A 13089-nucleotide genomic window follows, 5' to 3' on the forward strand; every position below is an offset into this window, starting at 1 on the left:
GAGGAATCTGTCAAAGAAACGTTCACATACTATTTTTGAGGCATCTGATTGGTCAGTTTATAACTTGAAAAAATATTCTGAAACCATCAGGATTAGTATCATATCAAGAATGACTGCTGTTTATTACCTCTATAGAAGTCTATGGAATTTTGGCTTCTTGGATGTCTGTTTGGAACGAGAAGGGGAGGAGTTACTCAGTCCAGTTCTCTTTTACAGTCATTGATTGTAACATTTCAAAGCAGCATAAATTAACTGTGTCACTGTATTTGACCATGTAACAAAATGCAAACATCAAACTTTCTGCTGCTCTTTGTTGATCTTTTTTAACCCACTTCCAGTATATTCAAGTTACACACACAACTAACAGCTGACTCACTCCTTTTAAATAGTTATTAGTATCTTTAATCTTAAAAAACTGTTGCACAAACTTGATTTAAACCAAAACTACAAAAATGTATTTCTTGTTTTGTGAATTGTTTTTTACAAAAGCTTTGACTCTTTTAACTTGAACTCAAACTGGTAACTTAAACTCATCTTTTAACGGATGACTTGAAAAACAGTCATCATAGATGCACTCAGAGAAGACCTGCTGGCGTGGGGGGTGGGGGGTTCAGCTGCCGGGGTGGCACTTCTTCATGTGCAGCTTCAGGCTGTATTTGACCATGAAGCTCTTGGAGCACAGCTTGCAGGTGAACGGCCGCTCGCCGGAGTGAACCGTCAGGTGGGACTTCAGGTGTGCCGACTGGGTGAACTTCTTCCCACACTGGCTGCAGGAGAAGGGCCGCTCGCCCGTGTGGATCCTCATGTGGACCTCCAGGTTCTGTGTGTTGGCGTACGTTTTGTTGCAGATGGAGCAGACGAAGCGCTTTCTGTGGGCGCCCGGCTGCCCGGCAGGGAGCTGCGCCAGGCCTGCCTGGTCCCCGAAGAGCCCAAAGTTCACAGCGTCGCACTCAAACACGGAGCCCCTGCTGTCAGACAGCTGTCCGTCTACGGGGGAGGAGCCTGAGACGCTGACCAGCTTGAGCCCGAACGCGTCGCCGCTCTCATTTGGTACAAACGGGGTAAAACCCACCGAGCCTTTAGACCGTTTGGGCCACACCGACTCCACAGTCAGGTCCAGTTCTGCTCGGCTGGATGGAGACTGAGCCTCCATCAGAGCGCTGCTGCCAAAGTACATCTGAGATGAGAACGAACAGGCGGACTCGCCGCCGTCCACCGGGACCCCCTCCACCAGCTGAGAGGAGCAGCCCGGCCCGTCAGGAGGCGGGTCCAGAGTGTAGACGGGAAGCTTCGCCTGCGCCGCGGGGGCTGACGACATTATTTCCATCTGATCTGACAGCTTCTCTGAATTCTCTGTCATGCAGCTGCGTCTTCTCTGTGCGGTGACCGATGTGGCGCCGCCTCTGGCTGCACCCCTCTCAGCAGACGCTCTGTCACCTGACATTTAAAATAATCAACCAAGGAGTTTAAAGCCGGTATCTGATAAATCCTCACACAGCATTGATGTCTGGATATAAAACTATAACACACAACTCTCAGATGGAATGTTTTGTCGGAACATGAATGACGTCTGCGTTTGCTATTTTTAACAGTTTCATTCTTGTTCCTTTCGGCTGATTTGTAGCAAAAACGGGGAGTTTTTAACTTGTTCATTTAAAAACTATTTAAATGTATTGTGCTTCTTATTCTTTTAGGCAAATACTGTGTCTCCATCTCTGACTTTTTTTTAACAAATTTCCATCAAAATGTAAGTAAATACATTTTAACTTCTTGTTTACAATTTTGTTCTTTAATTTATCTCATTTGTCTTTTCAAATGATAAAATGGAGGAATAAAAATCCCACAAAAATGCTGAGGTCTGATAGAAATGTACTAGAGTTGACCTGTATGTCTTCTAAACAGACATTTTCACCCTAACTTTAAAGAAAGCTTTGAAACAAGCTCACATCATAACACTTCCACCACTGTGCTGCACAGTTGGTTTGAAAAGTGAATTTGTGTTTATGCTCACATGTGAAAGTTTTATTTGATTTTACACCACCTTAATAAGAAAAATGAATGTAAAAGAAATAAGTTTGTTCACCTTCATCTTCTGTGTCGTTACTGTCAGAATCTTCGTCCTTGATCAGCACAACTTCAGGAAGCTGCAGGCACCACAAAACCATCATCATCATCATCATCATCATCGGTGAGTTCAACAGACAAACAAGCTACTGAACAATCAAACCAACTGTTGGATATTTTAACCCTAAAAGCTGAGATGAATTGATCAGAACAGCTCAATCTTTATAATAGTTCATCATAGTTTAAAAGGCTAATTAACCAGATAATCTGTCTTCTTGCCTGCAGTGATGGACCTAAAAGCAAAAACATGAAAGGATTCGAGTGAGGAGTTTAAATATCTCCAAAAACATGAACTCCACCAACATTGAGCTTCACTAAACATCTTCACTTGGAAACGACGTAAAGTCATGAACACTGTCAGACTCACGTGAGTTTATTTTGAAAGGACAGGAGCTCGTTTCAAAGCAATTTCAGGGAAAAACAAAGAATCCAAAAGGTATGGAAGCCCGGAAGGGCCAAGAGGTGAACGTTAGCTGTAATTTCACAGTAATACCTGTATTATTATGACGGTCTAGTAACGTTTTTATTTCAAGCTAATATTTTGTGGTTTTGTGATAAACTATATTTCAGTTAAAGCGGACATATAAGAAGTTGTTTTTTGTTATATAGTACGAGTGCAAATTGAGTTTTTTAAACAGAGAACAAGAAGAAATTTTCCTTGCTTCCTAGTCCCGCGTGCGTGTTCAGATGTTCCGTCCGCGTGGTTACCTGTTCCGGCTCCACTCCGGAGGCTCCTCCGTGACCTCCGGAGGCGGCAGCGGCTTCTCCTCTGTCACCATCCCGCTGTCGAGGCGACGCATCCGGCTGCGGGACCTTATCCGCGGACGGCTCCATTCCCTCCGTAGCCGCGCGCGCCCCGCCGCTCCCGCGGATCACGATGGACTCTATGAGCTGCAGCTTCTTCTTCAGGTCCTCGTTCTCCTTGTGGCTGCGGCTGATCTCCATCTGCAGCACCGCGTAGCCTTCGTCCACCAGCTCGCAGATCTCCGCCACCGCCGCCTTGGTCAGCGCCCCCATGATGACGGACAGCTGCTCCTGCAGGGCTCTGCTGCTCAAAACTGACATCTCGCCGCGCGAGCAGAACCCGAACCCACCCGAAAATCCTTCCGCCGAACCGCGTGGAGCCAAACAAACGCCGGAGGAGCAACAGACGAACCCTCTGGACATCAAAGGACCACAAACAGGGAAACGTTATGGAGTCTGTTCCCACATCTTACGTCACATCCGGAATTTTTCAAAATAAGACCCGAAAACACTACACATTTCAAAATCAACTCAATCAATGATTTTAAAGTTTAAATAAAATATATACTTTTGGTCATACTTTTAGTCTCTTCGATAAATATCTGACCCCCCCAAATAAATAAATGGAATGTCACAGAAAATGATTTCAAAATGTTTATTTAACATATTTTATACAAGTTTTATTTGTTGTGTAAAACAAATGAATTAAAGATTACATTTTTAATTTTTGCACTGCAAAAAACTTAAATTCTTATAAATAATTTTTTGGTCTGAACAACTTATTATAAGCAGTAAGGACACAGTGATTGAATGAGCAACATTTTAGTAAGATGGAATGACTTTTTATAGACAATATGTGCTAAATACATATATTTGTATTTGTAAACCCTTTTGTTTTGAGCAAAACTTGTTTTTGCAAAGTCAAATGTAGTTTATTACTACTTTAGCTTAATGTATTTGGAATAAAATGTCCAAAGGCAAGTTATTCTGTTTAAAACAATGCTCAGTATTTGTGTCTTTTACTTGTTAAAAGTTGATTTGAGTACAAGTTTGACAAATCTGAGTTTTGGGAAGTGTTCACATTTTTCAGGCACTGATCTGACTTATTTTTGACAAACTTCAACAATCAGTGTCTGAGTTTTGCCTTTTAGATGATGCTGGAGTCAGCCCTTAGGTTCTGGATGGTTCAGACCGGGCCTGATGGTTCTGCTGCGTGGTGTTTCTGTTGGTGGATCCTCAAGTTCTGCTTCCCAGCGAATCTTTTCCCGCACTGCTCGCAGGCGAAGGGCCGCTCGCCCGTGTGGACGCTCTGGTGCGTCTTCAGGTGACCCGACTGCGTGAAGCGCTTCCCGCACTGAGCGCAGCTGTACGGCCGCTCGCCGGTGTGGACGCGCACGTGCGTCTCCAGACTCCGCGAGGACGTGAAGAACTTCCCGCAGTAGCTGCAGACAAAGCGCCTGTCCCTGTAGTACCGGTTGAGGTCAAGCGGGTCGAGTCTGGACCTGTTGAGAGCAAGGAGCGCGGGCCCTTGGTGATCTGGTTTTAGGTATGACCTATGAGTGACGGACAGAAGGTTTGAGGAGTGCTGATTGGTCCATGAGGGGCTGGGGTCCATCTCAGAGTCATATGGGAGGGAGCCACTGAGGGCCGATCCACAGTTCTGCTCAGACGTGCCAGGAAGTGAAGCTGGGCTTCTTCGTGAGCCGAGCAGAAACTGCTGCCGCGTCTCGCCGTCAGACTCCACTTCAAAGCCAACATCCATGGAGCTGCTGTCACCACCCTCGGCATGACCCGAGTGCGCGGTGCGGCCTAAAAGCCCATCACCATCCCTGTCCCAGGGCCGCAAGTCATCAGCTGGGACCTTCCCTCCAGAGGGCCCCCCTTCACTATCGTCAGCTCCAGATGATACGACCTCTGTCCCTGTGGACAAACCATAAATACATCAACTCTGCTGAGCAGAACAACTCTTCCATCTTCACAAACGTCTCTTTGCTTATTCTATCACAGTTTCCTTCAGCAATCACCATGACGACATACGTATGTTTGTGGAAGCGTCCCATAACTTTTCCACCCCTCCCACAAAAACAGTCACCAACCGTCGTCGTTCAGAAGCAGGTCTTCTGCCGCCATGTCCACCTCCTTCTCCTCTCCATCTTCTTTGATGACCACCACATCCTGCTGGATGCTGATTGGCTCCTCAACAGCAGGTGTCAGGGGATCCTGAGGGAATGAAATGATTATAAAACTGTCAATCTATCCACAATACACACTAAACTTTTAAAACGAGACAGAAAAAACATCTGTTGCTTCAGTTTAATCTGAACTTTTTACTGTTCAATTTTGATGAGGACAGGCTGTACTCCAGAAGCAGCTGATTCTCACCTCTGTTTTGCCAGGACTCTCCTCCAGAACCGGAACCCGTCCACATCCTGGGAGCTTGTGTTGAGCGGAGCAGGGTCCAACTGGAGAGGAAACACGTAAAGTTAAGAATTCACGTGGGACTATTTTTAATTTATTTATTTATTTATCTGAAGGTCTGATTCTTGCATTTATTTAAAAAAAATGGTTAAAATAATTTATTTGCATTTAAAAGCCTATAAAAACCCCAACAGAAGCGATGCTGCTAATTATCTTCTAATAGTTAGATTTTGTGGGAATCAGAGCCGCGAGGATCCCTCCGCCATCATCGCGGCCGCATCACAACAGAGAGGACGGGTGACAGATCTCCGTTGGTTCCGTCAATTTAGAGACACAAACAGAACTTGTTTCCCACCGAGGTTAAATTCCAGCCGACTGCCGCCGCTCTGCCTCCCCTCCGCATCCTCCTCCGAGCGGCCTCCGCCCGAAATCGCAGCGTCTCGGTTCTTCCGGGCGATGATGGACTCGATGAGCTCCAGCTTCCTCCGCAGCGCCTCGTTCTCTTTGTGGCTGCGGCTGATCTCCAGCTGCAGCACGGCGTAGCTGTCGTCCACCAGCTCGCAGATCTCCGTCACCGCCGCTTTGGTCAGCGCCTCCATGATGGACAGCAGCTGGGATTGAAAGGTCCGGAAAGTCGCCATTCCGGCGGAATTCGGGTCTCTGTTTTCCGCGGGAGGAAATGCTCTCTGCTTCCGTCTACACACCGAGCAGCAGGTCACCTCACCTGCCGGGGAAGAGCGCGGAAGCTTTGATGGAGCGTCGCGGATCAGACAGCTGCCTCCCTTTCTCTCACCCGTCTAAACCACTTCCGTCATGATATTTTCAAAATAAAATTTCCTCTGTGGCGGTGCATTCAACGTTTTCACGTTATACACAAGATGTAACCTCATTAACAAATCCTAGCTGAAATAGGGATTTCCTCTGGCTTGATAACATTTTAATCATTACCTGATTTTTTTCGGGTGGTAATTAAGCATAGTATTGCACTGGTTTTTAATGTTATAATAAATAAACAGGGAGGCTCTATATGAGAATCCACCTTTTTATGAACAAAAATATAAACATACAATGGCCACAGCAATATCATGAGAAAAAAAACTTTAAAAAAGTAGAACAGCATGACACAAAAATGAATAGATTATTATTTTTTCAAAATTATCTTTAATGTGTTTTAATGTCTTCTCAAATTGTTTACTCTCTGATAAATTGTATTTGTTGCTAAATAACATTTTAACTTACGCGATTATTTGCTTAAATGTTTACTTGTGATAAGAAAATATGAAGATACGTGTTTTCCAATTCATAGGTAAAGCATGTCCAGATTTTTGACACGGTTTAGTAATAGATTAATCATTGTAAGTTGTTATCTTGAGGAAATAAATAAAAAAAACATGTCAAATTATTTTGTAAATACCAAAATATTGTTGATTTATTCATTCTACATTGCCTTTTAGATTTCTATTTCATAATTTAAAAAAACGTGGTAAAAAGTTTACATTAGTCAATATGAGCAAGTTAAATGTTTATGTTAGTAAAATAATAATAATGACATGGCTTACAAGTGAAGCTGCAAAAAAAAAAAAAAAACTTTAAAGAAGGGATTTTATTCTGAAGGCTACTTTTAATTTCGACGGTCTTCCAACGCAGCACATGTCCCGTTTCCATAACAACGAGCAACAACGGACAAGAAAATGGTTCATAGTAAGTAGTTCAAAAGAAAAACAGGCAGAATTCTAAAAGTTCAAAGTAGTTTTTAAAAATATTCCTCTGGGTTTTGCTGTTGTTTCAAATTAAAGCAGATATGTTTTTTTATATATATATTTAATCTAATTTATATATTTTTACGGTTTCATTTTAAACATTAGCATGTTTGTTTGCACGTGCTCTGAATTACAAACACTCTAAGATAAGCTAGTTTCTTTACATTTTTGCTTTTTACCATAAATAGGATTTGTTTAACATTTAGCTTATCCTTTAGTTTACAGATCAGTAAAAGTTAATTATGCATGATTAGTTATGTCATTGAATAGTTAATCAAAAACACGTTTATTTATTTGTCTGTTGATTTAATTCTTAGGCTACATATTACATTAGGTGATGGAGACATTCTACAAAGCTTAATGGTAACACTTATCACAATTGTGATTTATTATTATAACTTTTAAACATTCTTCAAAAATCCTACCGTGTGATTTCCTAAATATGTCCTAAAAATGTGTTTCCCAGCTGAATAGATGAACTTATAGATCTCTTTTACCTTTTATGTGGGATCATTTATAGGAACAATGACCATAGTTTTGATGACATAGAGATTCTTACTCTACATTATACATGTGTCTATATATGTATATAATAAATATATATCTACTTTCTACATTTTAAAACAAACTCCTTAAATATAAACAAGTTTAACAGCTTAAACTCACAGATAAATATTGTAGAAACTGCATCAACATTGAAACAATAATAAACTGTACATAAATTAAAATGCATGAGATATTTGACAGTTCATTAATAATTTATGACACCTTAATATTTATTTTGCTCACATATAAATCTACAGAGACGTAAATATTATTCTTTTAAATAGTTCCAATTTAATTACTTTGTCAAGATGTCAGAGTCACGATGTAAAGTTGTTTAGGGTAAAAATGAACTGAAGATCAGAGGATCACCAGAAATGCGAAAGTGTTTCAGAGTTCAGACTTTGTTTTTTTGTGCGTCCAGTCACAGAGGATCTGATCCGCCGGCGGGCTGAGCACAACGACGGCGAGCTCTTCTCCCTGGAGGAGCTCTCTCTGCACCAGCTGGACATCGAGAGGATCCAACACATCGACAGGTGGTGCTCGAAGCTGGTGATCCTCTACCTCCAGAACAACCTCATCCCCAGGATTGGTGAGCAGCCGATCAATACTGACGTGGATCACCAGGCTGATCAGCCTTTCAGCAGAAGCAGAGAAGAATTTACGGCATAGTTTCATGTTAGTTTGGAAAAGATTTTCAAGCCTTTTCTGTGGAGCTTCACGGTTTCTCTTGTCTTTGCAGAGAATCTGGGTCACCTGAAGAGGCTGCAGTACCTGAATCTGGCTCTGAACAACATCGAAGTGATAGAAAATCTAGAAGGTCATTAAGCAGAAACTACATCTGTCTGTTCCTTAACATTTCTGGTTTTTGCTTTTTTAATATTTGCACCTCTGAACTCTTATGTTTTTGTAGAGACTTTTATTTTCCAAGTTCTAACAAATGATTAGGGGTATGTGTATTTAAATGAAAGAAGAAACTGTTTGCCAATTGGTTTGTCGAGAATTCAATTCCAAGTGTGACACTTCTGTGTAGCTTTAGCAAAAATGCAACTAAAAGATGCTAAAAACACTCAAAGGAGATTTTTATAGAAGTGAGATGCTGTATTTCAGTCTAAATCTTCCTGCTTCCAGGCTGTGAGAGTCTGCAGAAACTGGACCTGATGGTGAACTTTGTGGGTCGCCTGAGCAGCGTGGAGTCTCTGCGGCACAACGTCCACCTGAGAGACCTCTGCCTGATGGGGAACCCCTGCAGCCAGTTTGAGGGCTACAGGCAGTACGTCGTGGCTGCTCTGCCGCAGCTCCAGGTGAGTCCTCCACCTGCAGGGAGAACCTTGTGTTGAGCCAGACTTCACAAAGAACACAGCATATGAAATGATGGTGGTCACTGGTGGATTTTTAGTCAATTTTTAAGTATTTCTGTCAGTTTTGATTTATTTTTGTCACGTTTGCATGTTTTCCTGCCATTGAAGAGTACCAAATGTTCATAAAAACACTAAAGACTGAAACAAAATTCTAAATTTAAAAATGTTCTAACAATGTTGGAACACTCCTGAATGTCCCGCAGCGTTTCTGTCCTCTTTCTAAAGGAGCTTCTTCTTTGATCTCAGTGTCTAGACGGCACCGAGATCAGCCGGTCGGAGCGGATTCAAGCCTCGCACTGTCTGACGGAGGTGAGGAGGCGCATCCAGGAGGAGGAGAAGGAATACCTGAAGAGGAGGGCCGAGCAGAAGGAGGCCATGAGGAGGAAAGGTGGAGAGTGAGTCTAAAACCGATCATGTGAAATTTAATGAAGACCCAAGTGAAGCTCACTGACACAATCTTCAAAAAGCTTCTGGTAAAACTCATGAAGCACCTTGTTATGTTCTACTCATAGTTTCCTGATAACTTGTCAAACTTTTACTGATCATTATAGTTACCGGCTCATACTTGCTCATTTGGAATGACATGGATAATCCTCTGTTTTTAGCATGGACTCTCTGGAGAATCAGGATCTGCAGGAGAAGCAGAGGAGCTCCGAGGCAGACGAGGAGCGGCAGGAGCAGGAGTTCTGGCAGAAGCCGTGTGCCTTCACCCCTGAGTCTCGTCTGCAGGTTCACCACCACCTGCAGGAAAAGAGGAAGGTCAAAGAGAAGTAAGTACTCTCAAAAAAAGAGAAAAGGTGCTTTTTGTTATTTTTGTAAGTTAGAGTTTTATCATTTTTTCCACATTTTACATACTGAGCGTCAGACCACAATCAAAGAATGTTCCCAAGCTTTAAAAAAAGTTTAATGGACAAATTTACAAACATTCACAAACATTTTACATTTTCCTTTTTTTATCTAATTTTTTTAAAGTTAGGATGTCAACTTGACGAATAACCTTTTTTTTCTTTCCACAAAACACTAGGAGTTTGGCTGTGTGCATTAGAGGTGCTGTACAAAAATGTATTATTGACTTTAAATAGAAAATAAAACTAATATAAAGAAAAGAAAAAAAAAACATTTCAACTTAACAAAAAACATACATTTCTGTTTTTTAGCACATTTAAAGAGTGAAAACGTGTTGTTATTTTTCTTAAATACTTGAGAAAACTGTCCTGTAAGATAAAAATGAACCTTAAAGGATTTACAAGGGAAGAAGAAAATCTCCGGAGGAGCTTCTGTTTACAGAAACATGTTAGACCGGATTTTTGCAACCTTTAACACCTAACAAGCCATTCGGGTCGATTTCTCACAGACAAAAACCCAGAAGGAGCCACAAAGTCTAACTTCACCCTTTAAAAAAAAGACACTGATCTCTATTTATGTTATTGCTATAATGATAAATGTAAATTAACTCTTTTTTTTGCATATATGAAACATAAATATAAAAAGAAAATAGCATTTTAGTTACTTTTGAAGAGTTTTTCAAAATAAAAGACACCTTACCAAATTCGTTTTCTGTGATAAACGACACTAAAAAAATCTACTAGTTGAACTTGCGCTTCTCTAATTTCTTAAATTACTTTTTAAAATTTAAATTTTTTTATTTTATTTAACCACAGAGCCACAAGGGAGGGGCAAAGAAGCCACATGTTGCTCCAGAGCTGCGGGCTGCAGACTCCTGTAAGACAGAAGCTCACTCCACACAATAACAGCCTCAGTGATCAGGTCTAACCTGTAGGTGTCGCTGTTACTCTAATATTCACCTTCAGACTCCCTTCTAGCCTGTATCTGTAATTAAAAGAACAAGTAGAAGTAAAAAAAGTCAAGTTAAATTTGTTTGCTGCTGAAAATTTTGGTTATATTGTGTGAAATGAGTAATAATACACAGGAATAAACCAAAATGAAACTGCTGATCTTTGCAAGTCACATGACCACCATGTTATTTTTCTGTGCCTGCTGGCTCCAGCTGATTATTGAGAAACATTTGTGATCTAGAAGGTCCTGAGGTACGAGGAACAGAGAGATTCTGCCTTACTGCTGCATCTTTTAGCCAAAGTTCCCTGATGTGGTGCAGTGATGTAACAGGTAACATTTACAGCGACAGAATGACCTGTGTCTAGAAAGCAGACCTCAAACGAGGCTACATTGCTCTTGTGCTAGTGACCCTCTTGTGTTCGTTCACGTCAGCCTGAAGGTCAGAGCTGCTGCTGCTCACGCACAAATGACACTCCGCAGACACAAATGGAGCAAAAATTGCTGCTGACGGGTTGGAGACTGTGATGCTGTTGAGTGCAGTGACAGCAGTTTGTGCTGATCTGAGAGGTTAAAGTTGTCATTTCTGTTTAATTAAAGAGAACGTTTGACCTGGTTGTTGCTCCTTCTCCTGCCCTCTGAAGGGCAGATGGGTCAATCCGACCCTCTGAAAGCAGTGTTTCCCACTGACCCTGCAAGCTAAACCTGAGAGGATTTCATGAAAACAATTGGTTGAAAATGTAATAAGTAGTTTAAAATGTTGTTTGAGCTAAAAAATGCAATTTTCGTTCATTTCAAAGTAAAACTACGCTTTAGCCAAAGCAAACAAAACTTTCAATGCTTTGAACTTTTAACGTAAGGATGAAAAATGTAAAAAGTAACCATCCAAACATCAGACATTGAAGCTCCAAAACACAAAAACAAGTGTATACACTTTGATTTTAGGTACATTAGTACTAAAATACCACAATATTCCTCAAGTAAAATATCAAACTTTGACTATTGTTCTAGACTCAGAATTGAATGTGCTCCTTCTAACAGGAGTTAGGAGAACTTTGGAGAAAACAAATGACTCATTGAGTTTCTGCCTTTGTCTGTCGACTGTATATAAGAACTGGACTAAGTTAGTGTGATGTCACCCTTAAAAAATTGCTTACTTCTAGCTCCAACCAAATTCAGTAGACTTTTTTTGTGACATTGAGTCATTGTTTCCATGGCCACCGCTCTAACCAATCAGGAGTGAGCTTGTTGGAAGCCCCCACCCCTACCGTTTGAAAACGAGCTCAGGGGAATCTGTCAATCAAATGCTTTGAACGTTCGAGGAGGCATCTGATTGGTCAGTTAGTAACTTGTATAGCCTATCTAGCAATAATGATACAAATAAAATAAAATAAATAGAAAAAGAAGAGAATGGCTGTTCTGACGAATAGAATGACCGAGTAATAACTGTTTATTTCTCTATAGAAGTCAATGGATTATGACTTTTTTGGAACCAGAGGGTACTTTCTGTTTGGAATGCCTAGTGAGAGGGGCCACTCAGTCCAGTTCTCTTGAGTCAATGGTTCTGACTTATGTGGATTTTTTCCACACAAGTCCACATACATGTGAATTTTACCGCTGATCCAGGTGTTTTGTAAAGCCAACAAGTTCAATGTCTGCAGATCCACAACTGTATAAGAACTGATTGTGAGGTTTCCTTGACATCAGAGAACATGCTTAGGTAAAAATATACATATTGTTAACATATTTGGCCTGAAATCCTCTCTGAATTCTAAATAGACAACAGCGTTCATAACTTTCAGTCTGAGTAACACCAAGAGAGTTTTCTTTACCCTGACTGGCTTTCAAATATTCATAAAGGTCAGTCGTCTCTCTAAAAAGAACTCAAATGTCAGCTGCTTTTACAGTAGAATCGGTTCTTATCAACATTTTATTTATGAGAATATTTGCAAATAAAAAAAATGACAACAAAAGATTTTCAGGTTGAAAAGTTAACGTCAAGCGAACACACCACACAGCAAAAGCTGGCACTCGAGAAAAAAAACAAAAATTGTTAAAATGTCAAAATAATTTTCAATATGAAATCTCGTTAAAATCTCACCAATTTTAACCGCACCCCTTTAGTACACACACCTCTAACACCACAAACATACACTCTAACAAGCAAACACGCATGCATCACACAAGGAAGGTGGGACCATCGACCTTTTGTCCCCTACCCCATCCCTGGCGGGGGCGGGGGGGGAACCTCGGCCTGGTGGTCTAGTCTCTTGGGTGCCGGTCCTCTGGGCCCGGCGGTCTCCTCCCCACGCCGGGAGTGGGATCCCCAAGATTTAGCAGGGGAT

At 41.3% G+C, this 13089-nt stretch overlaps 3 protein-coding genes and 1 long non-coding RNA gene across 6 annotated transcripts in view; 2 read left to right on the forward strand and 2 right to left on the reverse strand.

The window, feature by feature from the left end:
• Positions 1-379: 379 nt before the first annotated feature.
• On the reverse strand, positions 380-3472 carry LOC118599919 (zinc finger protein 3 homolog). Its single transcript, XM_036216307.1, has 3 exons — positions 2833-3472; positions 2084-2144; positions 380-1437 (listed from the first exon to the last, which is right to left on the reverse strand). Exons 1-3 carry the CDS (start codon positions 3289-3291, stop codon positions 611-613), a joined length of 1347 nt encoding a protein of 448 aa, XP_036072200.1. The 5' UTR covers positions 3292-3472; the 3' UTR covers positions 380-610.
• LOC118599923 lies at positions 1433-2948 on the forward strand. 2 transcript variants are annotated; one of them, XR_004949459.1, is made up of 3 exons: positions 1433-1747; positions 2111-2188; positions 2350-2839. It is a non-coding gene; the product is annotated as an uncharacterized LOC118599923 (long non-coding RNA). The 2 variants fall into 2 exon arrangements; XR_004949460.1 differs by lacking the exon at positions 1433-1747 and having other exon boundaries at positions 2063-2188; positions 2350-2560; positions 2812-2948.
• A 347-nt stretch (positions 3473-3819) lies between the features above and the next one.
• On the reverse strand, positions 3820-6089 carry si:dkey-7l6.3 (zinc finger protein with KRAB and SCAN domains 1). Its single transcript, XM_024268575.2, has 4 exons — positions 5642-6089; positions 5251-5330; positions 4965-5088; positions 3820-4788 (listed from the first exon to the last, which is right to left on the reverse strand). The coding sequence occupies exons 1-4, from the start codon at positions 5925-5927 to the stop codon at positions 4055-4057; spliced, it is 1224 nt and encodes a 407-aa protein (XP_024124343.2). The 5' UTR covers positions 5928-6089; the 3' UTR covers positions 3820-4054.
• Positions 6090-6205: 116 nt separating this feature from the next.
• Positions 6206-13089, forward strand: part of lrrc6 (leucine rich repeat containing 6) — a 33785-nt gene continuing 26901 nt past the window's right edge. Inside the window, exons 1-6 of one of the 2 annotated variants that reach the window (XM_024268828.2) lie at positions 6206-6987; positions 8014-8181; positions 8332-8409; positions 8721-8893; positions 9197-9345; positions 9556-9720. In XM_024268828.2, the coding sequence (XP_024124596.1) occupies positions 6978-6987; positions 8014-8181; positions 8332-8409; positions 8721-8893; positions 9197-9345; positions 9556-9720 (743 nt within the window). In that variant the 5' untranslated portion in view covers positions 6206-6977. The remainder of the gene's footprint in view (positions 6988-8013; positions 8182-8331; positions 8410-8720; positions 8894-9196; positions 9346-9555; positions 9721-13089) is intronic. The other variant, XM_024268826.2, reaches the window with a different exon arrangement.

This window comes from Oryzias melastigma, linkage group LG17 (assembly GCF_002922805.2).
Source record: "Oryzias melastigma strain HK-1 linkage group LG17, ASM292280v2, whole genome shotgun sequence".
In the NCBI taxonomy this organism is placed as follows: domain Eukaryota; kingdom Metazoa; phylum Chordata; class Actinopteri; order Beloniformes; family Adrianichthyidae; genus Oryzias; species Oryzias melastigma.

Excerpts from the sequence above, each read along its gene's own strand:
- LOC118599919 (XM_036216307.1), bottom strand. The coding sequence starts at position 3,291 with ATGTCCAGAGGGTTCGTCTGTTGCTCCTCCGGCGTTTGTTTGGCTCCA. Across the intron at positions 2,145-2,832 it reads CCGGAGTGGAGCCGGAACAG|CTTCCTGAAGTTGTGCTGAT; the intron begins GTAACCACGCGG and ends TGGTGCCTGCAG. Across the intron at positions 1,438-2,083 it reads TAACGACACAGAAGATGAAG|GTGACAGAGCGTCTGCTGAG; the intron begins GTGAACAAACTT and ends TTTAAATGTCAG.
- si:dkey-7l6.3 (XM_024268575.2), bottom strand. The coding sequence starts at position 5,927 with ATGGCGACTTTCCGGACCTTTCAATCCCAGCTGCTGTCCATCATGGAG. Across the intron at positions 5,089-5,250 it reads AGAGTCCTGGCAAAACAGAG|GATCCCCTGACACCTGCTGT; the intron begins GTGAGAATCAGC and ends TCATTCCCTCAG. Across the intron at positions 4,789-4,964 it reads CCTGCTTCTGAACGACGACG|GGACAGAGGTCGTATCATCT; the intron begins GTTGGTGACTGT and ends GTTTGTCCACAG.